The following is a 25028-nucleotide window of genomic DNA, read 5'->3' on the forward strand; positions in this document are numbered from 1 at the left end:
CATCATCATATCAGATTGATAATCACTGAGATTATCATTACATATTCAAGTTTAAAATTAAAACAAAGTATAGTTTGATGCTAAATTGCCAATATGCAAACAAAAATGAACAAACTTAGTACAGTAAACTATCATCTACTCCACATGGTTGTGATCATCCATCTCAAGGTCTTTAGCTATCATGGTCTCAAAATCATTTAAATTGTCATGGGTCTTATTTTTTGCATTAAAAAACATTAAAATGAGGGCTAAAATACATAAAATAATATATTTTACATTTATTTATTATCAAGAGACTTCACTTTTTAAATTAGGAGATTGGGAGACTTTACGAGACTTTGTCATGAAGTCTCCAACCTTTTTTGAGGTCTCTGGAGATGCAAAAAGCCTCCAAGACGCGTCTCTGTCTCCGAGACGTGTCTTTTAGGGGGAGATGGGTCTCTAGGTAACCATGGTTAAAAGTAACACACAGGTGACACATTAATATAAGGTTCTAAGGGGTTCTCATTACAGTTGCTATTATGATCATTGGCTATTATAATACATTTGTAGTAAATTATATAATCTATCTATTATTGAGTTCTTGTTTTAGTTGAAGCAAACCAAATCTCATCATGCATCCTTGAAATTTGTAATGAAAATGACTTATCTTTGATTTTAGTCAATGCATTATGTATTTTGTCAATTTCTACAAACAAGAATTGAAATGTTTTATTAAAACACGAAAAATTGTTTTGTTTGAATTTTAGGTATGAAGCTGATGCAGATGCAGTTCTCTCTGTTTTAGCATTGCACCCTCTTCTTGGGATGTCCTCTGGAACAGTTGTTGTTGAGGTATTGAACATTTTCTGGGACCATAAATGTGTTTCAATTGCAATTTAGGAATTCTGCCTCTAATTTTATTTTAAATTGATCTCATTTCAGAATTAAAACCAAGAAACCGTGCCTTTGTATTACTGACAAGGTTAAGATTAAAATAATTCTTATTAACTTCCTTTAGCCATCAGATGACTACATGATTTTATTGCACCATTTGCAACATTTTATACCAATCTGTTGGTAGCTATAGATATATGTTATCCTGTTCACATATTTAGTTCCAATTTGTATTTCTTCCTAGATAAAGGTTTTTGTATCATTTTGGGTCCTCTTGTAACTTGCATTCAAAGAGTCTCATCCTGGTTTCCCATCCGACTTGGAATTATTTCCTAGGCTCATCTATAGTATTTCTTTATAATGAGTAGATTGTTCTAGATGGAGTGATACGTGCATCATGAAATGATCTTTTCTTCTTGAATTTAAGCGAAGAAATTAAATGGTTTTACAAAGAGTTTAGATAGTTCTTAGCTAAGAACATAAGTAAGAAGAGTCATCCATTACATCAGTTCAGGTTTCTTGTGTCCTTTCAAAGCATATTTCGAGTTTTCACCCTTTATATTTACCCTTTCATGTTTGCAGGTGTCAAATGATAATACCGGTAGCCTCTTGAAATCACTATGTGGTCCAAAGGTTGAACCCGTGAAGAATCTTGCATCAAAGTTATTTGTCCAATGTTCTCGCCAAAAAGGACTGGTGAAAGTGTATCGCCAATTACTTGACCCTGCAAGTATTGATCTTTTCCATCTTTGAAACGTATTTTGTTTTCAATTCTGCATCAGCACTACATATCTTATTCCCCTAACATTTCTAATAGTTGGAAAAATTTTAAACCAATCTCAATGAGGGATTCCCTATAAAATCACTTATTAGGCTTTCAAGTGAATATAACTGAGATCTCTAGTTGAATGATAAGTAATTATCTCTATTCCAATTTTAATCGATCTTTATTGTTCCTTTTGCAAAGAATTTCAAATTTCAAATCTACCAGTGGATTCTAAGAAAAATGTAAAGAATGGTACAAATGATGATAATGAAGAATCTGTGATGAAGGAAGGAGTTAATTATACAAAAAATAAAATAGTGTAGAAGAGTTAAGGCTAGAAGAGACAGGTATCTCTGTATAAATTCTTTTGAGGATGCTTTTGGTAAGGCTGGAGAAGCTGAGATAGCTGGTGTTATTTTCACGAAGTGTGTCTTGTATTAATCTATGAGATATGGTTTTGAACTGAGGACTTTGTCCGACATTGTATAGTAAATCTGTATTATTATGTGGTTTATTAACAAGTAAGTATTTGACAGGGCATTCATCAAACAATTCCAATTAAGTGGAAACCTGCAAGTGTTGTGAAAATCATGCACTTTAGCATAACTCGTAAACAAGAAGTTGTGTGCATCAAATGTCACCATTAAACTCTTTCAGGAGAGTTTTTAAACACAAGAGTTGAATTGCAACAGTCTTAGAAAACCAACTAGTTTGAAGTTGAACTAATGTGTTTTTAGGGAATAAAACAACAATCAAAATTACAAATATTTTGAAAACTACAAAATTGGGTAACCCAACTTGGTGAGATCATAAATTTCTACTCGGAGCTATAAATTTTGTTGTTCTTGCACCTCCTCCCAAACAGATTTTGCCTTTGAGTCAACCCAAAGTACTTGATTCATAGGCCATGCCAAATGAGAGAATCCAAGTATAAGCCTTTGATAGAAATTGGCCAACCCAAGAAGCTACGAAGCCTTGTGATATTCTTAGGAGAAGGCCAGTCCTTGATGGCTTGAATATTTGCGGGATCAACATAAATACCCGTTCTGTCCATAATGTAAGCAAAATACAAGATGCTTTCCAACCCAAATGAGCACTTTTCTTTGTTGGCTTAGAGTTTATGCTGCTCTGATGTTGAGAGCACTTTCTCCACATGTTGTAGATGTTCATCCTATGTCTTACCAAAGATGAGTATGTCATCTAAGTAGACCACTAGAAAAGTTCATTAAAATGCTTGAGAATTCACTTTTACTTTCTCATTTGGATTTATTAGTGACCAAAAAAAATCCTTATTCCTTTTTGTTTAAACTTCTCGACTTTTGTTTCAGATTTATAAGCAGTTCCCATAGTTTCAATGTTCAAGGAAATCTGTATTTGAATATATCTATGTACTCCAGTACAGCATTTGAGTACTTGGTGCTTTTTTGAGTCTTCGATGTGAAGCTGTGCTGATAAAACATGAAACATGTTGGTATAATCTCGCATTTTTTGTTCATTCTTTTGTTGTAGGAATTGCACTTCCATGTATTTTTCCTCGTATGTGTCTTTAGGAAAAATAATCTTCCTTGACGAATTCCACTTGTCCCTCCATAAAGGACTGTCACCCCTTTCTCCATCTAATTCCTCCTCTGTTATAAGGCTGATTTTATTTGAGGTAAGTTTGTTATAAGAACCCTTGTGAGTTCTAACTTTGTTTTATGTTATGACTTTGTTGATGTCAGTTTTTATACCACATAACATATTAGCAATTGAATATCTGGTACGGAGTATCAAACACACAATTCCTCTCTTGAAAAGTTAATACTCATGGGACATGAGAAGAACTCCAATGTTCCTTGCACCTATGGATACTAACTTAGTATATTGATGTGATTTGCTGGTAATCACGTAGGCGGCCTTATGCTGTTTGTTTGAAGACAAATTGGACTTTGGTGGAATGATGGTGATTGGTGATTTGGTGTGAATGCTAGATGATGTTGATGGAGAAGGTGATGGTGATGGAGGGTGAATGTTCTTATGCCTGTCTAACTTTCCTCTTCAAAATTCTAACTCCTAAACTACTTGCTATTCTACTCCTACTCCTATGAATGGAAGATTAGCAAACGGACGGGGATCCAATCTAATGAAAGTTAACCGGTGGCTCCACCTCCATAGATGCAATGATTCAAAGGAAAGTGAACTAGTTTACCGCACAAGGCTTCCCAACAAGCTGCTAGGATGCTAGTGGTCTAGTTATTAATCCCTATCAAACATCCACTAATGCTACCATGCAACTATCCATCTATTTTACTCTTATTTAGCAACTTGAAATGAAATTTACTTTAACAACTTGAAAATTAATTTTATTCTAACTAATTGGAAGTAGAAACCATATAACAATACCAAAAGCTCTTAATCACCATGCAAGTCACAACAGTGAGAAAGAAAAGCGATTTTTTGGCATTATCTTTGCAACAATTTTCTCCGACCATTACAAATGGGAGCAAATGGCCTTAAATAGAGGCCAAAATGCACAACCGATGTAATGTTCCTTTGTTATGGTGTAATAGATTTCACACTGAAACCTTTGCGAATGTGCCCTAGGGTGAGACCTGTACCATGTTTCAGACTGGCCTATGGTGGCCGCATGGACCCAAACTGGAAGTGCTGTGGCAAATGGCAACCGTACGGTGGAGATAGGTGTTTGGCGTACGGTGGAAGGAAGGAATAGACCAGACGACGTATGGTGTATAAGGCAACGAGAGGAGGGTTCCGGTACGGAAAAGAAGGGGTAACCGTACGGTGATATAAAACAGGTCGTACGGTTTCTAATACAAGCCGTATGGTGGCAGAACCAAAGTCCGTATGGAAGCTATGTTTGGATGTACGTGATTTCTTGTACGTAAAGTGATGATGTCCCAATGCCGTACGGTGGGTAAGATGGAAGTATGAATGTCGTACACTATTTTGGAGGGATGCCAATGAGCCATAGGTGATAATTCCAAGGCCGTACGGTGAGGCAATGAATTAGAATGAAGGAGTTAAAAAGCCGTACGGTCAGACTATAATGCCAACAGTAATACCAGCAGAGAGTGACATACACAATTTGCATACGTAGAATCCACAAATTCATCAATAGGAACAGATATGCAATGAAATTCACAACTTGCCAAATACAGAAGCGATGAACACCAACAAAATAGGGTGAGGGTTGATTCCCAGAGAAACTGTACAAGTTGAATAGGGAAGGTTTTTCACTTCCAAAATGGCGAACAATGCCAAACTCTAACAGGAATCCGCAGTACAGAGAGATAATCCAAAAAGCATACCTTCAACTTTCTACAAGCCGTGCTTAAATACCCATCGGGAAAAACTTTCCGAGGGTGTAACAAGTTAGTCGACGGTGACACAAACTACGAAAACTAAATAAAAATGGGTCCGAGATAAAATAAATTAATCGGCCCATTACAAAGATTAAATGAGTACATTTATTTTATGATGAGGACATTACAGTCCTTCCGTCCCAAAATTTGCTTATTCTCAAGCAAGTGCAATGCCGGGTGTTGGAAGATGTGTTCACCTTCCCACGTTGCATCGTCCAGCAGTACATGTCGCCAATGTACCAAGTACTCCCTAACGGTTCAATTCCGCAAGACCTTTTCGCGTACTTCGAGAATCTCAACAGGTTCCAGAATGAGTTTTCCCTCCTCATTGAGTGGTGGAAGGTCGGTAGTGACGGTAATGTTTTGCTCGATAGCCTTCCTCAGATAGGAGACATGGAAGACATTGTGAATGCAACTACCCTTCGGAAGCTTTGGTTCGTATGCTACCTCACCAATGCGACGGATCATGCGGTAGGGACATTAAAACCGTGGCTTCAGTTTCTTCCTCCTTGTTCCCTTTAATTAGGACTGTAGGTATGGATGAAGTCGGAGATAGACTAGATCTCCACTTCATAACTCATCTCTATCCGATGTCTGTCGACGTACACCTTCTGTTAGTTTTGTGCCTGCTACAGGTTTTCTTTCAAGCTCCTCAGAATGTCCTGTCCCTCCTGAAGCCAATCCTTCGCCCTTGGAGCACGACTGTCGCCCAGAATTGTATCGATGAAGGAGAGTGGTTCGTGCCCGTACAAAGCTTTGAACGACGCCATCCCGATCGACATGTGCTATGTGGTATTGTAGCAATACTCGCCGAGATGGATCCATTTTACCCATGTGCGTTGTTGTGCCGAGACGTAGTTCTGTAGGTAGCCTTCGAGCCATTTGTTCACAATTTCCATTTGACCATCCGTTTGCGGGTGTTAACTTGTGCTCAGTGATAATTTACTCCCTGCCATCCAAAATAGTTCTGTCCAAAAGATATTGACAAATCGTCCATCCCAATCGCTGACGATGTTTCGGGGTAACCCGTGCAAGCGAAAGACTTCTTGGAAAAATAGTTCAGCGACCTGTACAGCTTGAAGGTCCAAGGGAATAGCAAAGAAGTGAGCATACTTTGTCAATTTGTCAACCACCACAAAGATGCAGTCCTTTCCGTTCACCTTAGGAAGACCTGTTATGAAGTCCATTGATATACTTTCCCACTTATGTTCGGGAATCGGCAAAGGCTGTAACAGTCTGGCAGGAAGAGTGTGTTCGTACTTGTTTTGTTGGCAAACCGTACATTCTCTGACATGCTGCAACACATCCCCATTCAGTCCCTTCCATGAAAATCTCTCCCGAACACTTTTGCAGGTTTTAAGGAAGCAAGGATGTCCAGCCAGAGGGGAGTCGTGCACCTTCTTCAGGATCTTCTACTTCAGTTTGGATTTTGGTACCATGTATATCCGGTCTTTATAGTAGATGATATCATCCACCACTTTGTACCGATCATCATGGATGTGGCCATGCATTATCTCACAGGCAAATGTATTCTTGGAATATTCTACCAATAGTTGCACCTTCTAGTCAGCTGAGATCCGATCTAGTAAGCAGATGGTGAGTTTTCTGGACAAGGCATATACAACAACATTGTTCTTCCCTTTTACATATTCAATGTCAAAATCATAAGACCGAACTTTGCTTACCCACTTTTGCAGCCGTTTGTTCAAGTCCCGTTGCTCTAGGAAATATCTCAGGCTGTTGTGATCCGTATGGACAACAAACTTGGCACCAACTAGATATTGTCGGAACTTGGTCAATGCATGTACGATGGCCAACATTTCTTTATCATAAATAGAATACAAGCGTTTTGTTGGTGTAAGCTTCCAGCTCTCATAGGCGATGGGGTGTTTGTCCTACATCAGAACCGGTCCAATGCCCTCCCCAGACACGTCGCATTCCAAAACAAACGGTCGGGTGAAGTCAAGCAGTGTCAACATTGGGCAAGTGCTCATGGCCTTTTTTAGCTTATCAAATGTGAGTTGTGTTTCTTCATTCCACTGGAAAACCCTTTCCTCGTCAGATCCTTTAAAGGTGCACTAAGCTGAGAAAAACCTTTGACAAATCTTCTATAGTAACTGCATAATCCAAAGAACCCTCGCAGATTCGTGAGTGATTCTGGGGGAGGCCAGTTGAGGATCGTCTAAATCTTTTCTTGATGCACTTGAACCCTGTATTGACTGACGACATGCCCCAAGTACAATATCTCTGTCATTGTAATGTCCCCACTTTAACATATAACTTAAATAATAAATAAGTATTATATATTAATATTAATATTAAAATAATAATATTTTACAAGTAATATTATATTATAATCATGTAATAATATCATATTATATCGTATTATAATAGTAATATGAAAATACAAATTAAATAATAATCTAATACAAAAAATAATGATATTATCATTAAGATATATTTTAATATGGTAATACTATATTAATAAAATATAATATAAATATAGTTGATATATTAATTGTAATATAATTATTAATATAATATATCTTATTTTATTAATTGTTATAACTAAGCTTAAAAATATATAATTATATAATATAACTATTAAATTAATATAATATATTATGAAAGGATGTGACTCTTACAATGAAAAATAAAAATAAATATATATATATATATATATATATATATATATATATATTGAATAAACTCTAGGAAAGGAGGATGAGATAGAAGATTATCAAAATCATCAAGAAAATACAGCAAAAAGGATACAAATTACATAAAGGGTCGCACATAAATGAATGACCCCCAAAAAGGGTTCATTACTAATGGTATCAGAGTAGAAATCCTGCCAACCTGTGAAGAATAGTTTATGATTTTGCAAATCAATCAGAGGGAGCAAAGAGCAATTGAAAGAGAAAGGAAGAAGGGAGACACTACCATGAGTGCTCAGCTAAATAATGATCTAAGTATTCAGTTGTAATTTGTGCTTATCAGCATTTTGGATTTGTAGAGATTTTGGGGATTCATTACAAATTTTTATATATGTATATATATGAGTTGAGAAAGATGACGATTTTGCAGTCTCCCTCTTTGCGAAAGCTTCCAGATCTAATCAAAATGTTTAGTCTTTTGGAAGAATTATATATAAATGATTCACTAGAGAAGACAGATACAACATCCTTGGCACAATCAAGTAAACAACTTAGTAATCTTAGATCATTACAATTGCGGAATACGAAGGGTGGCTTCTTCAGAGGGAATTTTGATCTGAGCAAAGATAGAGATTCAAACAATTCAGTTTCTTCTACAAGCAGCCGCATGGATAACCTTGAAACCATACAACTTGTCTGTCTTCAAAATATATCTAAATTGGTAATTAGTGGAGAGATGTGCCCCAGACTTCGATAAGTGGAAGTTCATCTTATGGGTAATCTAAAAGAAATGGAGTTAAAGAAGCTAGAGAGACTGAGCACTCCTGATGTGTTTGAATGTCTTCGGTTGGAAGAAATATCAGATTTATCTACTCTAATAGGGCTTCAAACGTTGACACTAATGAACTGTGATGGGTTGAAATGGGTGCCTACCCTTGCTCATCTACATCGTTTGGAGACAATTAGTATTGTACGACGACGTCGGTTACAGAGCTTAGAATGGGAAGAAGAGTTGCCAGGATTAACAAGTCTGCAGATTGAAATTCCTAATGATGGATGTGCATCATGCTTATGGAATTATCTTTGTGGATTGAAGAAGCTTTCGGTAAACAAAATCATGCAAATTTTTTTCGAACAGGAGGAAATGGGTGAAGTATCATCCAAATTAAATGCAAATATGTTTTTTGAGGTAGTTGACGCCCACGAAGTTAGTGAAATTGAAAGATGAAAGAGGTAAGTATATTTCCATTTTAAGATTGTTTTATTTATATGGAAATGATGAAATACAAAAAATATATTTTATTTTCATAATGCAATAAGAACTATTAGGTAAAGTTTATTTTTCAAAATAATTGTACCGAAGGAGATCCCCTTTGAGCAATTTACATCCTCATCTTCTAATGGTTGCATGGTCATCATTTTATCAATTGATAATTCAAAGTCTTCGATCGTTAAATATATTTTAATATGAATGTAGCTTATCTAATTAGACAATTTATTTCTTAGTAAGAACCAAGGAAACATTGCAATAAGCTACACAAATTCTGCGATGCATCATAAATATGGGATCATGTATGACCAGATCTTAGTAAGTACCAAGTGAAGTATTAAACACCATGGAAATATATGAAATGAGGTGCAGTGACCTATCATAGTTTAGTGACTATTGGTTTTACACCTGACATTACCAAAGAGTAAATACATGTCCATAGAGCAGTGTATATCCCAAAAAAAGAAGAAATTAACCAATTATGTTAGAAGGGAAAGCCATGTGATTGGATAGTACATAGGGCTCTATTTCTCGTCCACATTATGATCTCTTAAGATAGGGAGTTGGTGGAGGGAGAGGCGGAGTAATTTCGGGCACATGACGGATATCCTCTAGAGAACCGCTTGTAGCTTGTTTCATGCACCCTTTGCACCGTAAATCTACCATCTCAAAATGATCGTAATAAGGAGAGAGAAAGATTCCTGTGCCAAATAATTATGTTCATTAGAGTAATTTTCTTGTCCACATTATGATCTCTTAAGATAGGGAGTTGGTGGAGGGAGAGGCAGAGTAATTTTGGGCACATGACGGATATCCTCTAGGGAACCGCTTGTAGCCTGTTTCACGCGCCCTTTGCACCGTAAATCTACCATCTTAAGATGATCGTAATAAGGAGAGAGAAAAATTCCTATATAAAGAAATCTTCCAAATAATTATATAAATGAGAAAAAAGGATCATCACAATACTCATCTTTCTTTGGAGCTATCATATGCTAATAATTATTTGTGTTTGCAGGATCTATGACAAAAAAGCGTACTGGGGAGGTATATTTTATAAATTATTTCCTTTACTCTACTTCATTGTGAAAAATAATTTTATAAGGAATCAATAAATAATGTATGATGTGTCTGCATCGTGTATGCTTTGTGTCTTCATTTGTCTACATCGTGTTTGCTTCATGTTTTCATTCATTAAAGATGTATGTTTTATAAACCTTCTAGGCCTTTCGTATGCAAATATGTTTGTATCTATGACAAAGCTTGTGCATGGAAGATTTTGCTTGAGGGCAAGCAAATTCGAGAGGGGAGGACTGTAATGTCCCCACTTTACATATAACTTAAATAATAAATAAGTATTATATATTAATATTAATATTAAAATAATAATATTTTACAAGTAATATTATATTATAATTATGTAATAATATCATATTATATTGTATTATAATTGTAATATGAAAATACAAATTAAATAATAATCTAATACAAAAAATAATTATATTATCATTAAGATATATTTTAATATGGTAATACTGTATTAATAAAATATAATATAAATATAGTTGATATATTAATTGTAATATAATTATTAATATAATATATCTTATTTTATTAATTGTTATAACTAAGCTTAAAAATATATAATTATATAATATAAAATTATATAATATAACTATTAAATTAATATAATATATTATGAAAGGATGTGACTCTTACAATGAAAATTTAAAAAAAGAAGAAGAAATATATATATATATATATATATATATATATATATATATATATATATATATATATATATATATATATATATATATATATATATATATATTGAATAAACTCCAAGAAAGGAGGATGAGATAGAAGATTATCAAAATCATCAAGAAAATACAGCAAAAAGGATACAAATTACAGAAAGGGTCGCACATAAATGAATGGCCCCCAAAAAGGATTCATTACAGTCATCCCAAACTCACATTTGGACTGTTTGGTGAACAGGGACTGCTCCTCCATGATACTCAGTACCTCGTTCAGATGCTTCAGGTGCTCCTCCCATGTTCTGCTATAAATAAGATCATCAAAGAATAGCAATAGATACGCAACTGTCTATTGAAGATGCGGTTCATGCACGATTGAAATGTGGCATCTGCATTGGTCAGACTGAATGGCATGACCAGGAACACATAGTGTCCGTAGTGGCAGTAGAAGGCCGTTTTCTCCACATCTTGTTCCCTCACTCGGATCTGATGGTATCGAGAACAGAGATCTATGTTTGAAAAATAGATCGTGCCATGTAGTTCATTCAACAGCTCATTTATCCTCGAGATGGGGTACCTGTTCTTTATTGTCCTTTTGTTCAGGGTGAGATAGTCCACACACATGTGCAACATTCCGCCCTTCTTGACCAACACCATGGATGATGCGAACAGGCTAGAACTAGGATGGATCCATCCCTTCTCAAACAACTCCTGAATCATCCGTTCGATCTCATCCTTGAATTTCTTGGGGTGGCGGTACGGAGTGGTTATGACTGGTTTTGCCCCTAACTCCAACTCAATTGTGTGTTCAAACCCCCAATGTGGTGGTATGCCAGGTGAAATATCCATGAAAACTTTTTCATGCCTACTTAAAATATCCTGAAGCTCATCATCTTGTGTAGGTGTTCGATGCCCCTTCATAGGTTCCGCTGAGATAAAACAATGCGCAACCCACTCAACATCATTGTGCCGCAAGATTGTCTCCATTTGATGTGCAGAAATTTCCTTCGGACGTTCATTTGCCATCCCCCACAGGACAACCTTCTTTTCGTCAGCCACAAAAGTGAAGTCCATTCGCTTGAAACTTTGAGTGTACTCATCAAGCATCTCCATCCACTGTATACCAAGAATGACTTCCATGTCAGCAAGATCCACTATGAAAAAGTCCTCCATCACCGTGTGATTTTCCATCATGATGCTCAACTAAGGAACAAGGTGCGTGCAGGGCAGGAAAGTCCCTCCGGCAACCTTGACCTGAAAGCCTGTGTGTGCTTTCGTAGGGAGACTTCTACGTTTTACCAAGGATGAGTTTATGAAGTTCAAAGTAGCTCCACCATCCAGCATTACTGTGACCCTTTGTCCTTGAAGGGTACCCCATACACAGAAAACTGTGCACCTTAGGTTGCTTGCCAAAGCAATGGATTCCCCGCACTGTACCAAGGTGACAATCCTCTCTGTTCGGTTTAAATTGGCCATGTTGATGTCACCACTAGGTTGGATATCTTCCACTTGCTTTTCCTTTTGTTTTTGTTCGTCCTCTTCATCGGACATTACCTCGATGTAATGGATCTTCCCCTTCCCGAGGCATCAGTGGCAAGGCTCCCAAGGCCCCTTGCAATTGAAGGACAACTTCTTCCTTCAGAGTTCTTGTCAGGATGCTTCATCCAATGATGGCTTCTTGGGCGGAGGTTTGTCTATCGAAAATGTCGGCGGTTTCAGATGAGTGACTCCAAAAGGATGAGGATGATTTTGACGACGATGCCATGCTTCGTGCCTTACTAATTGCTTCCAACAAGGTTGACGGATTGAATCCCTTCACCCAACCCTTTAGTGATTCTGCCAACTCGTCCATGAAGAGCACGACCCGCCTTCTCTCGCAGATGTCCATGACCAATACGGAAAGTCTCTGAAATTCTGCAATGAATTGATCTACTAACCCAATTTGCCTGAGTTGTGCTAGATTTTTGAAATTGAGTTCAGGGTCTTTTCCATTAAATTGTTCTATTAATCCCTCTGTAAACTCTGCATAGGTCTTAATTTGATCATGCCCTAGTGTGATCATGCCGTGGTGCCACCATTCGTGTGCAACACCCTCCAAGTGCAACATGGCAAATTTGATCGCTTCTTCTTCAGGCATAAGATTTCGTTGGAAGTAGGTGTCTTCTTTCATCACCCACGCCTGTGTTGAAATGGAGCCCGAATCATCAAATGGGGACAGGTTCACCTTACTCAATTTTCTCCTGAGATCATCGTTAAAATATCCCTCTGTTTCCGCCTCCCAAGTATCTCATCCTTAGATCTATGTAATCTTTGTAGGAAATATCCTCTTCAAGGTTTGCATTTCTCCAGTGCTCTCTTATCTCTTTGAAAGTTGGTAGTCTCTCCCTGTGATGTGTTTCCGTTCGTGGTGGGAAAATGGGCACGGAAGGTCGAGAGCGTGCTACCTGAGGGTGTGGTTTACTCGATATTGAGTCCGCAATGTGCCCATTTTGTTCACCAGATATTTTATTCTCCGCCAACTTCTTGAGGGTTTCCTCCATGAGTCGCTGCGTATTCGTGATTTGTGCGTGATTCTGAGCAAGTTCCCTCAGAAGTGCCACAAGTTCAGCGTCGATTAGTTCTCGTTCATCAGTCATTCGGTCAATGGAATGTGTCCTCTTCCGACTATAAACTCTCATTTACCGTCCACAGGCTGGCAAGATCGAAGACCTTTGATACCACTGTAATGTTCCTTTGTTATTGTGTAATAGATTTCATACTAAAACCTCTGCGAATGTGCCCTAGGGTGAGACCCGTTCGGTGTTTCAAACTGGCTTGTGGTGGCCGTATGGACCCACACTGGAAGTGTTGTGGCAAATGGCAACCGTACGGTGGAGATAGGTGTTTGGCATATGGTGGAAGGAAGGAATAGACTAGATGCCGTATGGTGTATAAGGCAACGAGAGGAGGGTTGCTGTACGAAAAAGAAGGGGTAACCGTATGGTGATATAGAATAGGTTGTACGGTGTCTAATACAAGCCGTACGGTGGTAGAACCAAAGTTCGTACAGAAGCTATGTTTGGATGTACGTGATTTCTTGTACGTGAAGTGATGATGTCCCAATGCCATATAGTGGGTAAGATGGAAGTATGAATGTCGTACACTATTCTGGAGGGATGCCAATGAGCCATATGTGATAATCCCAAGGCCGTACGGTGAGGTAATGAATTAGAACGGAGTTAGAAGCCGTACGGTCAGACTATAATGCCTATAGTAATACTAGTAGAGAGTGACATACACAATTTGCATACGCAGAATCCACAAATTTATCAACAGCAACAAATATGCAATGAAATTCACAACTTGCCAAATACAGAAGCCACGAACGCCAACGGAATAGAGTGAGGGTTGATTCCCACCGAAACCATGCAAGCCAAATAGGGAAGGTCTTTCACTTCTGAAATGGCGAACAATGCCGAACTCCAACAGGAATCCGCAGTAGAGAGAGATATAATCCAAAAAGCATACCTACAAGTTTCTACAAGCCGCACTTAAATACCCATTGGGAAAAACTTTCCAAGGGTGTACCAAGTTAGCCGACAGAAACACAAACTACGAAAACTAAATAAAAATGGGTCCGAGATAAAATAAATTAATCAGCCCGTTACAAAGATTAAATGAGTACATTTATTTTATGGCAGGGACATTACAGCTGACGGTAGAGATAAAGAGGCAAAACCGATGATCCAGATTGAATCCTAGAAACCCTAATTAGGGTTGCCACCCCATTGGCCAATGAGAAGATGCCACCTCATCAATGGACCAATGAAAAAAGTGAAAAAGTAGCAACCAATGAGAAGGCACCAAAATGGTGGCCAATCAAAATTAGACACTTGTCCTACCTGAGAAGAAGAAAGAGAAATTGCCCCTTGGACTTACATCAAATGATTTTCTAATATAAATCTCCCTTTTTCTTTCGTTCTTTTAGTTAAAGCAATGAACCTAGCTAGCCTTTCATTGACTTCCTCCATGGGAGGGCAAGGTGTATGCTTTATCTTGAGCTCAACCGATTTCATCATGTTGCTTGTTGCTTGTAGTGTCTTCTCATATTCTTTTGCAAAACCAATAAAGGCATTGAGGGAGGAGAGGGTGCCCAAATGTTTCTTTTTGATAGCAACCTTTCCTAACTCATCCAATCTTGATCCAAGTCTTGTCTCATCGATGTCCTCTTCTCTGATGTCTTCAAAATCAATTGCCACCCCAATGTCGCTAATTATGGTTGAGATGGAAGTGTCGACGCTTGGGTTGTCATATGCAACTGCCTTCTGTATCTCTTCGAGTGTTCTCAATCTTGTAGTCAAGGCAACAAACCAAGTCTCAACTGTACTCAATCCTCTTTCATCAACCAACTTGGCCCTTTCCAAATATACCTCCGGTAGCCCAATAAACACATGTAGCCTGGGAATAGCTAAATCCTTCCACTCCTCTTCAAATATTTTGAATTTGTTTCTAACAGTCACTAATGACTAGAATGTCGAGATAACGGAAGGCAAGAAATTTCGCCCATCTTGGATTGTATCATGGATCCAATCTTTGACTTCATGTAGCTGGGCCAATATCTCTTCTATATTGCTCCCACTGTCTTGAAGAAGGGCTGCCTGGTGTAGTTGTTGGATAGGTTGGCAATCTCTCCAATATTTGTTCTCGACCTCTAATTTTATGATCCTTTCATTTGCCTTCCTCAACCTTTCTCTGATTGAAACTATACCCTCTTCGATCTCCTCACATTCCATCTCATCTGTGTTTCTTCCCAAATTATGCTCCACTATCTCATATTCTTGGGCTGCAATCTCATCCAATGCCTTGTTGGTTGCTGGCATGGCAATTTAAACCTTTCGGTGACCATCATTGTCGCTCCTGATTACCTTTACCACCATTTTTACCATTTGTTTTTGGTTCTCGCTATCACTCTTTTCTATTAGTCCTTGGATGTCTTCAATGGTTCGGGCAGTTACTACCTCGCCTCTTGGCATAAGCATTTTCCTTAACTACAGTGGTGCGGTGCATCTACCCAAATTTGGATTCGGTTCGACTAATAGAGCATCACCAACGGCCTCAGGTGCCTAACTTATTGCCTCAATATCAATCAGCCCATCTCCTTCTTCACTAGTAACTGCCATGTCATCTCCATGTTGGTTTTCTAAGAGAGGAGAGTATTCGGTGCTATTACTGTAACCACTTGACTCTGAATCAAAGCTCACTTCTACTGCGGTCTTTTGTTCACTTGTGTTATCTTCTTGGCCTCTAGCCCCAATTATACTTTCCCTTGACGGTGCTGCCTGCTGTCTCTTTCCTGGAGGTTCCGGATTTTCTTTGTTTTTCTCAACCTCCAAAGCTCTCTTCTTGCTTCTAACTGTTTCTTATTGCCGGTTACTTCCTTCACCCTTTTGTCCAACTGATTCTACTAGACCTTCTTTTGGCTTCATCTTCTCATAAGTAAGGGGAACCCTTTGACTTTGTACCTTCCTTAATCTTTCATTGTACCATGACTCGTTATGCAAATCAATCGCTCTTGTAACTGCTTCCAATGAAAGATTTTGATGATCATCCCAATCTACTGGATTCAACTTTGTTCCTTCTACTATATCATAATCTTCTCTCAACACATTTCCATCATCTTCTAGTTGATCGGGAATATGAAGGCCTCTCCATTTGATATCTCTCATCATGTTCACCGACAATCTTGAGAAAACTAGCTTTCTCACATGAAAGTCATCCTTGGTATTGGCCCAAAAGTTTTCTATAGTGGGAACATGTTTAAACACATTTTCATGAGATACCTTGATAAGACCATTAGGATCGAATCCTTGCCTTGCTCTGTACTATCCTAGATGATACCATTCCAATTCCTTCTCCGTAGCTACAAAGGTGACTCGATTGGGGCAACTATCATTGCCAATTTCGAATGAGAAGGTAATCCTTGTCTTACTTTTGAGTCTCATTATTCTATCATAATGCTCAAGTTGCCTAGCCAATTCCATCAAAACTACCTTGTCGGGTGGGTATCTTGGAAGCCTCTTGGGACAAATTGTGCTGCCTGCTACTCTACTGTAGTTGAATTTCGAAAATTGGATAAACCAACTTCCATACTTCTTTATCTTTGCTTCTGCTTCTGATGAGAATCTCTTAGCAGGTGTCCCTTGTAATACCCTTATTGTCTTCATGGCAAAGGCGTTACAAAACATTTTGTATTCTTTGTTGTTGTGCAAATGAAGTTGGGGATAGCATTCATGCACCAAATATTGCCCGGGCCCATTGCGAACTTCTCCTAAGGCCTTAAGTGCCGGACTTTTATACAATCTAGCAATTAGGTAAAATAGATAGGATCCCACGTAGAATTGCTTTTGGTTTTGTACGATTCTAAGTTGCAACTTTAGATTCTTGCTTATGATCCTAGCCCAATCAAATCTTCTTTTTCCTTTTTCAATTTCATCAATAAAGAAGTACATCTAGTTTTTGAATTGCATACCTTGAGCTAGGCCCATGATCCGGCTGAGAAGCACGATGAGATCACCGTATTCTGATTTGTAGTCTACCACGGTGAGCCTCGATGATCTGGTGACTCCCTTCTTTCCTTTGTGTAGCCAATCCTGTTTTAGATGCATGAAATAAGCCTCTTGGTTATCTTGAAATGACTTGGCCGCCTGGTCCATCATTACCATTGTCATGCTCTTGTACTGGGAAATGTTGAATGCTTCTTCGATCGCCTGTCCGCCAATGTTGGCCAACACTCTTTTCCCTTCATTAAAAATGATGAATTTACTGATCAGATCAAACTTGGATGCGCACTCCATAACCAATTCTGGACAAGGCAAGGTAGGAGGAAAACTTGCTGCGTATACAATTCCACTTTTGTACATCTTCTTTGCCAAGGGGGATTGTCCTTCCTTTAGTCTGTCTTTTACTTGTATCATGTTTACTATATCGACATTGGTATAGGTTATTCGCTTCATTTTCGAGAAGAAAGTTGTTTTGGGCGTCATATCGTCTTTGTCTTTCTTAGTATTTGTTCCGTTAGGGTTCTTGCTTGCACTAACATCTACCATCCTAAACACTTATTTTTTCCCCTTCGTTCTAAGTGATATGGACAACCCTTATCAATCTCCAACTTTCTTTCTATCGATGGATTCTACACTTATTTTTGCCTTGCCAAGTCCTACCAAGTGTTGTTATTTGAAATTTGTTCGGCCTAAGGATGAAATTGGTCGTTCTGAAAAATTAAGTTGAAACGGGGTGAAAATAAATCTAACCCTTTCCCTTCTGGCCTGAAGGCATCCAAGACTCAAAATTTTTGGACAACTTCAAAATTTTTTTTTTGCCAAGGCGATCGAAAAAAGGGGGTCCCCACAATTTTGGGGTGATGGTGTGAGAATCTCATAACAGACTCATTGATATTTTCTCAAACAGTCAATATGCAAGGTGTAATTTGAAGTTTCTTTGAGTTTTTGAATCACAAACACCATACAAAACTACACGTATCAGGCATATAAATTCTGTCCACATTTGAATAGGCATAACATGCTGAAGCAACCACTTATACCATAGAGACAATTCATCAAATACTTGACACAAAACTAATATGCTGACTAAGAGCAGTTCAGTAATGACATTACATCAAACATTTATTGACAAACAAATCTATTTATTCTTTTGCTACTGAGTTATATATTCATATTGTAATAACCCCTGATGGTTATAGCTTAGAAAAACTCTAAATTTGTCCACTGATCATTTACTTGACATTCCGTTAAACACTTGGCAGGCTTCACTATTTTCACTGTAAAGATGATACTCTAAATTTTGAACACCAAACTAGAGAATGCAATGAGGTGCTTAAAATGTTCAGAACAATTTGGGTTTTAGATTCTTGTCAAAATGAATAACAGCCATTAATTACGTAAGTCTGCCTTGTGAGCTTGCATATACAAGTCTGAAAATATAACTCTCCTCTACTAATGTCATTCAATTTAAACCAAAGTAACAAGAATCGGAATCGGATCGGAATCGGCAAGGCCGAATCGAATCGTGAATCGGCAATGAATCGGCAAATTTGAAAAAACCCTTTAAATTTAAAGATTTTAACAATTTAAAACTTATTTCATGCACCCTTTATTGAATATAACTTAAACACACTATAACATCATCAAATAGAAGTTAAAACTTAACATACATAAACATGGAACATAAAATCCATCACATATGTAACTATGTTATCTAAAATGTAAATTGTAGGCTAGCTGAAGTAAATAGAAATCAAATGATCACAATGATTTAAATCATAGAATGTATGTAAGATGATCCATAAGACATCAAATCATAAATGTATGTAAGAATCTAAGATGAAGATCCATGAAAGTTTGAAACATATGTCTATCAATGATTCAGTATCAATATCTGTAAACAAAATATAAAAACAAGGCTCCAGCTCAAGCCTCAGACTCATAGTCATCATCATCATCCTCAACATCATCCTGAAGCTCGGCTGCAGCCTCAGCCTCAGCCTCTGAGTATCCAGTCTGCCTAGTAGCAAGGCGTCTAATGTAGGTCCTAGAGGACTGCCGAGCCATATCTCCCGCATGTAAGATGGGCTCATGAACGTCGCTAGGGCCTGTGCCTATGCGTGCACGTGTGCGTCTACCAATGCCTGAAGAACGTGCTCTAGCTGCCTCAGCCTCTATATCCACCTGGTCAACCCACACACGGTCTTCCTCAGTGAAGACTGGATCCACAACCTCTGTGAGCCACTCTGATTCTGGATCAATCTCCTCTAGAATGATCGGAGAGGAGTCAGTGCCCAAAATCTGTCTGATTCTAAGACGGAGGTTGTAATGAACAAAGACAATATCATTCAACTTCTGCACTGTCAACCTGTTTCTCCTCTTCGAATGGATGTGCTCGAACATGGACCAACTGCGCTCACATCCAGAAGCGCTGCTTGGCTGACTCAGAATACGAATGGCAATTTTTTGAAGTTTTGGGGTTGTGGCCCCAAACATTTGCCACCATCTATCTGCAATAAGGGAAAAATTGAAAATAGAAACAATTAGTCTCATTTACAAATTACAAGTTAACTCTAAAATTACATAATCAACTTTAAGATTAGAATCTAGATTCATGAACATTGAATATATTATTTAATTTTTACCTGGCTGTAGTGTTGTCTGAGCATTTATGGCCATCCTGCTAGAGAAAAGTGGCCCCTCTTTATTGTTGAACTGGTCTAGCTCAACAATCGCAGCAGCGCTATCTTCATCGCTACTCAACCTCTGAATCACTGTGTATAAGCCAGTGAGAACCTCCGCATCCGCCTTGAACTCAGGACGGAAACGATATGCCGGATTCAGAAAGTAAGCTGCTGCATGGATGGGTCGATGGAGCTGATTCTGCCATCTCCTATCGATGATGTCCCAAATAGGGCCATACCTCTCCTGCACTCCTGCATATTGGGCTCTGATGGCCTCCTTGGCCCTATCCATGCCCTCATAAATGTAGCCCATAGAGGGCTTCTCCCCATCAGCAGTTCGTAGCAAAGCTACAAGGGGCTCAGTGACCTACATATAAAGTAAAACAAAAAACTTGAGTCAAAACTTAAATATAAAATAATATAACTTAAAGTAAAAGTAAAATACTAAATGTTAAATTGCAATAAATTTACCTGCAGGATTTCTCTAGCGGGTTTCCAAAAACCATCCTCATCAAATATGCAATCCGCCACATCTATCCCTACAGTGGTCGTAGCATAGGAAGAGGAAATCCACTCCTGCCCAACAAACATGCTCCTCAATTCATCCCTTGATGTCAACAAGGACTGCAAGGTGATGAAATTCGAGGCAAACCTCGTGATACCTGGGCGAGCTAACTCTTTTCCTTCTGTGTACTTCCTCATTGTGCTAAGGACAAATGAATGATTATAAATGAATTTGCATATGTTTTTTGCCCTTTCCACACATGACTTGACAAACTCAAGTTTGCCAATTTCCTCCAACATGAGGTCAATGCAATGTGCCGCACAAGGGGACCAAAATATGGTGGGGTGCCTCTCCATCAAAAGTTTACCTACAACAATTTTAAGTCAATTAGAAATTCAAATTTCAAAATTCAAATAAATTTATTTTCAAAACTTGAAAAGTTAAAAGTTTACCTGCAGCAACATAACTTGCTGCATTATCCGTCACCACCTGGATCACATTTTGTTCTCCCACCTCTGCTATGACTTCCTCAATAGCCTCACATAAGTATGTGGCATTTTTTACATGTGCGGAAGCATCAATGGATTTGATGAACATGGTATATCCTACAAGTAACAAAACAACGAATTAGAATATTAAAATTAAATGGATCATCAACAAATTAGCATTCAACAAATCAAAATTTACAATTATGTATGTAGGAAAGTAGAATGATCAATTACCTCCACAGGATACAAGAAAATTGAGGAGTGTTCTATTCCTCCTATCTGTCCAACCATCAGTCATGATGGTGCAACCCTTTGCAATCCACTCCTTTCGGTTCTCCTCGAGCTCAGCCCTCATGTCCTCTACCATCTCATCCAAGAGGTATCCGCTCAACTCAGCCTCAGTTGGGGCTTTAAACCCCGGACCACAAATAGCAACCGCGTCTATCATGTTCTGCCAATAAGGAGCCCTGTCACAAATAAAAATTTAGATGTCAAAGACTCAAATTATAAAACAAGTAAATATAATTAAAGTTTTACTTTTACTTTTAATTTTAACTTTAAAGAAAACAACGAAAAAAGAATCAATTACCTGGCTGCAATAAATGGAATGTTGCAAAAGTACCAAAATTTGCATATCTCCTTTCTGGCAGCATCATGAATTTCCTTGTTCAAACCCATGCCCTCAAGCGTGGGTTGGGAACCAGGAGTAGTGCGGGGCACAAAGTAACTATCCATTCTGTTTTTCCGCACTCTAGGCTGCAATAGGTTGGTGTGGGACTCTGTCTCAGTATGTGACCGACTAGCACCAGCACGAGCAGAAGAACTAGGATAAAAAGGAGGCCTAGAAGAACCCTCTCCAACACAACCTACAGATGCAGAAGCTGATGCAGATGCAGATGTGGATGCGGCTGCAGATGCGGATGCGGGAACATGGGAGCCAATACCCCTTAACCCTTCAAGTTGCATTTTCCTATTGGCTTTGTCTTTTTCAATTTTTTCTAATGCCATTAAGCAAGTGCGTTTTGCCTCAGGAGTTTGGTGAGTGCAAATTGTAACATCGTGTCCAGGTATAGCAGCAATGTGGTATTTCAATCTATAAATACCCCCAGAAGTTATTTTTTCTTTACAAAAAATACATTTTGTTTGATATTTGGTTCTTCCAGGAAACTCTTCGTTATATTTCCAACATTCATCTTTTCTACCCATTGCGAATTTGCAAAAAATGAAAGCAAAGGCTGCTGCAATAAAAATTTATATGTAAAATATCAAAGTTTGAAGCTAATAAAAGCTACAAAACAACAAACCCTAGTTTGCAACTTAGTAAAAATAAAGAACATTCAAGATCTAAACTAAAAATCTTGAAAACTATAAAAATTTAACAAAAAATGCATAATACACTAACATGCAAAAAAAAAAAGAGCACTTACCTCTTGCAAATGAGTTGAGGAGTGTTGAGATTGGCTCCCTAATGCTCCCAATGCAATTGATGGCCTCCACAAATGGATTGCTGATCTCTTTTGTGCTCTTTCTTCTTGCCGGTTAGAAACCTATGGCTTTTCTTTTCTCTTCTTCTCTCTCACTTTTCCTCTCTTCTACTCATGTTAAATAAATAGAAGGCCCTTTAGGGTTATAACAAAGAGAAATGGTCAAAAACAAAGTAAAAAAACCAAGCAATTTTTTAAAATTTTACAACTCTATACTTTATTGGCCGTGGGCGATTCCTGCCGATTTTTCTAGGCGATTCATGCGATTTTTTGCCTGAATCGCCTGAATCGGCGATTCAGGCGATTCACTTGAAGAAATCGGCAATGGCGATTTCCGACTCCAAAAAAATCGCCATTGCTGAATCTAATCGCCGAATCGCCGATTCAGGCGATTTTATGGCGATTCTCGTTACTCTGATTTAAACACAGATAACTACAATTGAAACACAGTTGCTTATACTTGATCAATTTATTGCTGCAAATACACAGAGAGTAAAGATAATTATAGATGTGAACCTGGTATTGTCTTTTCAATAAGAAAGGGGGACAAACTGCACAAATCGCCGGCCCTAAACAATGAGCCACAGCAGTCCAAGATGATGCCAAAGTGGGCACTCATCAACAGCGAAGTAAACAAGGCTTTCCCAGCCCAATCCTTCTTCCAATTGAGTGCCAGTAATCACTTCTGCTAGTACTCCAATGCAGGCCATACATGAGCAATGAATAGGCTTGAATTTTGAAGGTAGTTGAGCCACCAATCTCCAGCTACTTTACACGCCTAGAGACCCAATAAACCTCACTGCCATTAGCAATTAATTGGCATTCTGAACTGCAGGTATAACTCATGTTGAACAGGGTGAATAGACGCCCAAATTCCCAACAACAATGATGCCAGATACAGCTCCAGAATATCATATTGACAATCGTCATCCTTGCAGAAGTATAAATGATCAATAACAGGCCCTAGAAATGCCAGATGGAATGACAGTATCGAACACTCAACCTGAAATCCTTGCAGATGAGATAGTCAAAAATAAATACCGCACAGGCAGAATGATTTGCTTGACATAGTTATGATCTAAAATTCTCAACTCCAACCAATAACTGCAGATTCCATGAAATGAATCGCTCCAGCTTGCAATTATTACAGAAGTCCAATTTTGCACATAAACCCCATGTTCAAATGCTTTAAGACTGGTTTGAACTCCACAATTTGCTGTTAAGATTGCAATTACTTCCTCAACAATAATAAGTCCTCCTAGCCACAGCAGTTACAGAGGCAAGACAATAAATTTTCAAGTGCCAAACTTAGAATTAATCCTCTATATCTCAGCAGTAGGTTAAATGCACTTCTTACGAACAAACCCTTACACTTCAGCAAGGGCATAAAAATTATCAAGCTTAGAAATCCTTCACAGGGAACAAAAGAAAATAATCAATCAGATAATCGGATTCATTTTCCTTCATAATGAGCCCACATTTATAATCCCACAAAGGCACTTTTTTCCCAAATGAAACTTCACTCAAGAAGCTTCACCAACACATCACTTTATAACAAATTATAATAGAAGAAGTGCCCATATAATAATATAAACTCTAATAATTAATTAATTAGTATGAGTTCACACAATAAATAGCCCCATCCACTATAGGTGATGACCAACTGCCAACGCCACCATTTGTACTGCGAAATATGGCAACTTCTCGAATTAGACTTACTAAAAATAGTAAAACCACAACTGAGACCCTAGACCCCCAAATCACTGTATCAGTTTAGGAGGGTCGCTATAATGAAATGACTCAATCAATTGCAAGAGCTCGCCAAAAATGGGGGCTTTATAGTCTTCCTTCCTCGAGATTGCTTGTCTTTAAGCAATTAGGCATCACATTGAAACCTGCACCTGGATCCCATAGGAAGCATATGACATCCTTGTCATCGCTAAACCAATTGCATGCCTGTAACATCATCAAAATTGAATAACATGACTTGCAACATAGCACTTAATACTCGTGCTGATGATGTAGAAGTCAGGACATCACTAGAAGACACGTCCATAGGAGATCTCAACACACTCTCCTTCATTGTACCTACTCTATTATCCTGCAAACAATCCAACTCAGGCACGGACCAACTTTGCACCTGATGCAAATCATGAACATGTCAGTGAAAAACAAGATTGTAAACACTCATCATAGGTTCAACTATACTGCAACTATGACCATCCCCATCCTCATCCTCAAGCTGTTGTGATAACTCTCCCTCAACAATACTAACATAAACCCACATGCCATGATTCATTACTCCCTTCAGCCTCAATGCACAAGTATGACCTTTAGAGAATGGCCCTTTGCACCAATAAAAAAATGTCTCCTCATCAGGTCCTCTCTAGGCGTATCATCAAACTTCCCCTTGTCCTCAACAATTGGCAGGAGCTCTTCATCAACAAGCAGAGGAATAGAAGATTTCAAAGCAACCTTGCTTCAAAAAGATGACTCTAAGTTCCGTGCCTTCCTCATCACTTCCTATAAAGAAGATGGGTCCAATGACTTCACCTATCCATGGAGAGGTTCAATCAATCCCTCCATAAACAACATCACAAGTTTGCGCTTTGATATATTATAAACCATAACCAAGAGTCT

General features: G+C 38.3%; 2 protein-coding genes across 9 annotated transcripts in view; one reads left to right on the forward strand and one right to left on the reverse strand.

Annotated features, from left to right (window-relative positions):
• LOC149573126 (putative ion channel POLLUX-like 2) overlaps nucleotides 1–25028 on the forward strand; it is a 412830-nt gene that overhangs the window by 209237 nt on the left and 178565 nt on the right. For all 6 annotated transcript variants that reach the window (XR_016360040.1, XR_016360041.1, XR_016360038.1 and 3 more), the window contains 2 exons: nucleotides 750–834; nucleotides 1459–1606. Coding sequence is in view for 2 of the 6 variants with exons in the window: in XM_089814304.1 (XP_089670430.1) it covers nucleotides 750–834; nucleotides 1459–1606 (233 nt within the window). In the remaining 4 variants the exon portion in view is untranslated. The remainder of the gene's footprint in view (nucleotides 1–749; nucleotides 835–1458; nucleotides 1607–25028) is intronic.
• On the reverse strand, nucleotides 18977–22798 carry LOC149573128 (uncharacterized). Of its 3 annotated transcripts, none has more exons than XM_089814308.1 (7): nucleotides 22332–22798; nucleotides 21494–22139; nucleotides 21139–21371; nucleotides 20869–21021; nucleotides 20383–20783; nucleotides 19873–20278; nucleotides 18977–19737 (listed from the first exon to the last, which is right to left on the reverse strand). In XM_089814308.1, the coding sequence occupies exons 2-7, from the start codon at nucleotides 22108–22110 to the stop codon at nucleotides 19154–19156; spliced, it is 2394 nt and encodes a 797-aa protein (XP_089670434.1). In that variant the 5' UTR covers nucleotides 22111–22139; nucleotides 22332–22798; the 3' UTR covers nucleotides 18977–19153. The 3 variants fall into 3 exon arrangements, with proteins under 3 accessions (XP_089670434.1, XP_089670433.1, XP_089670432.1); XM_089814307.1 differs by having other exon boundaries at nucleotides 21494–22142; XM_089814306.1 differs by having other exon boundaries at nucleotides 21494–22798.

The sequence above is a fragment of the Cupressus sempervirens genome, chromosome 2, assembly GCF_028749045.1.
Source record: "Cupressus sempervirens isolate cs-2001-9-10 chromosome 2, ASM2874904v1, whole genome shotgun sequence".
NCBI classification, from domain to species: domain Eukaryota; kingdom Viridiplantae; phylum Streptophyta; class Pinopsida; order Cupressales; family Cupressaceae; genus Cupressus; species Cupressus sempervirens.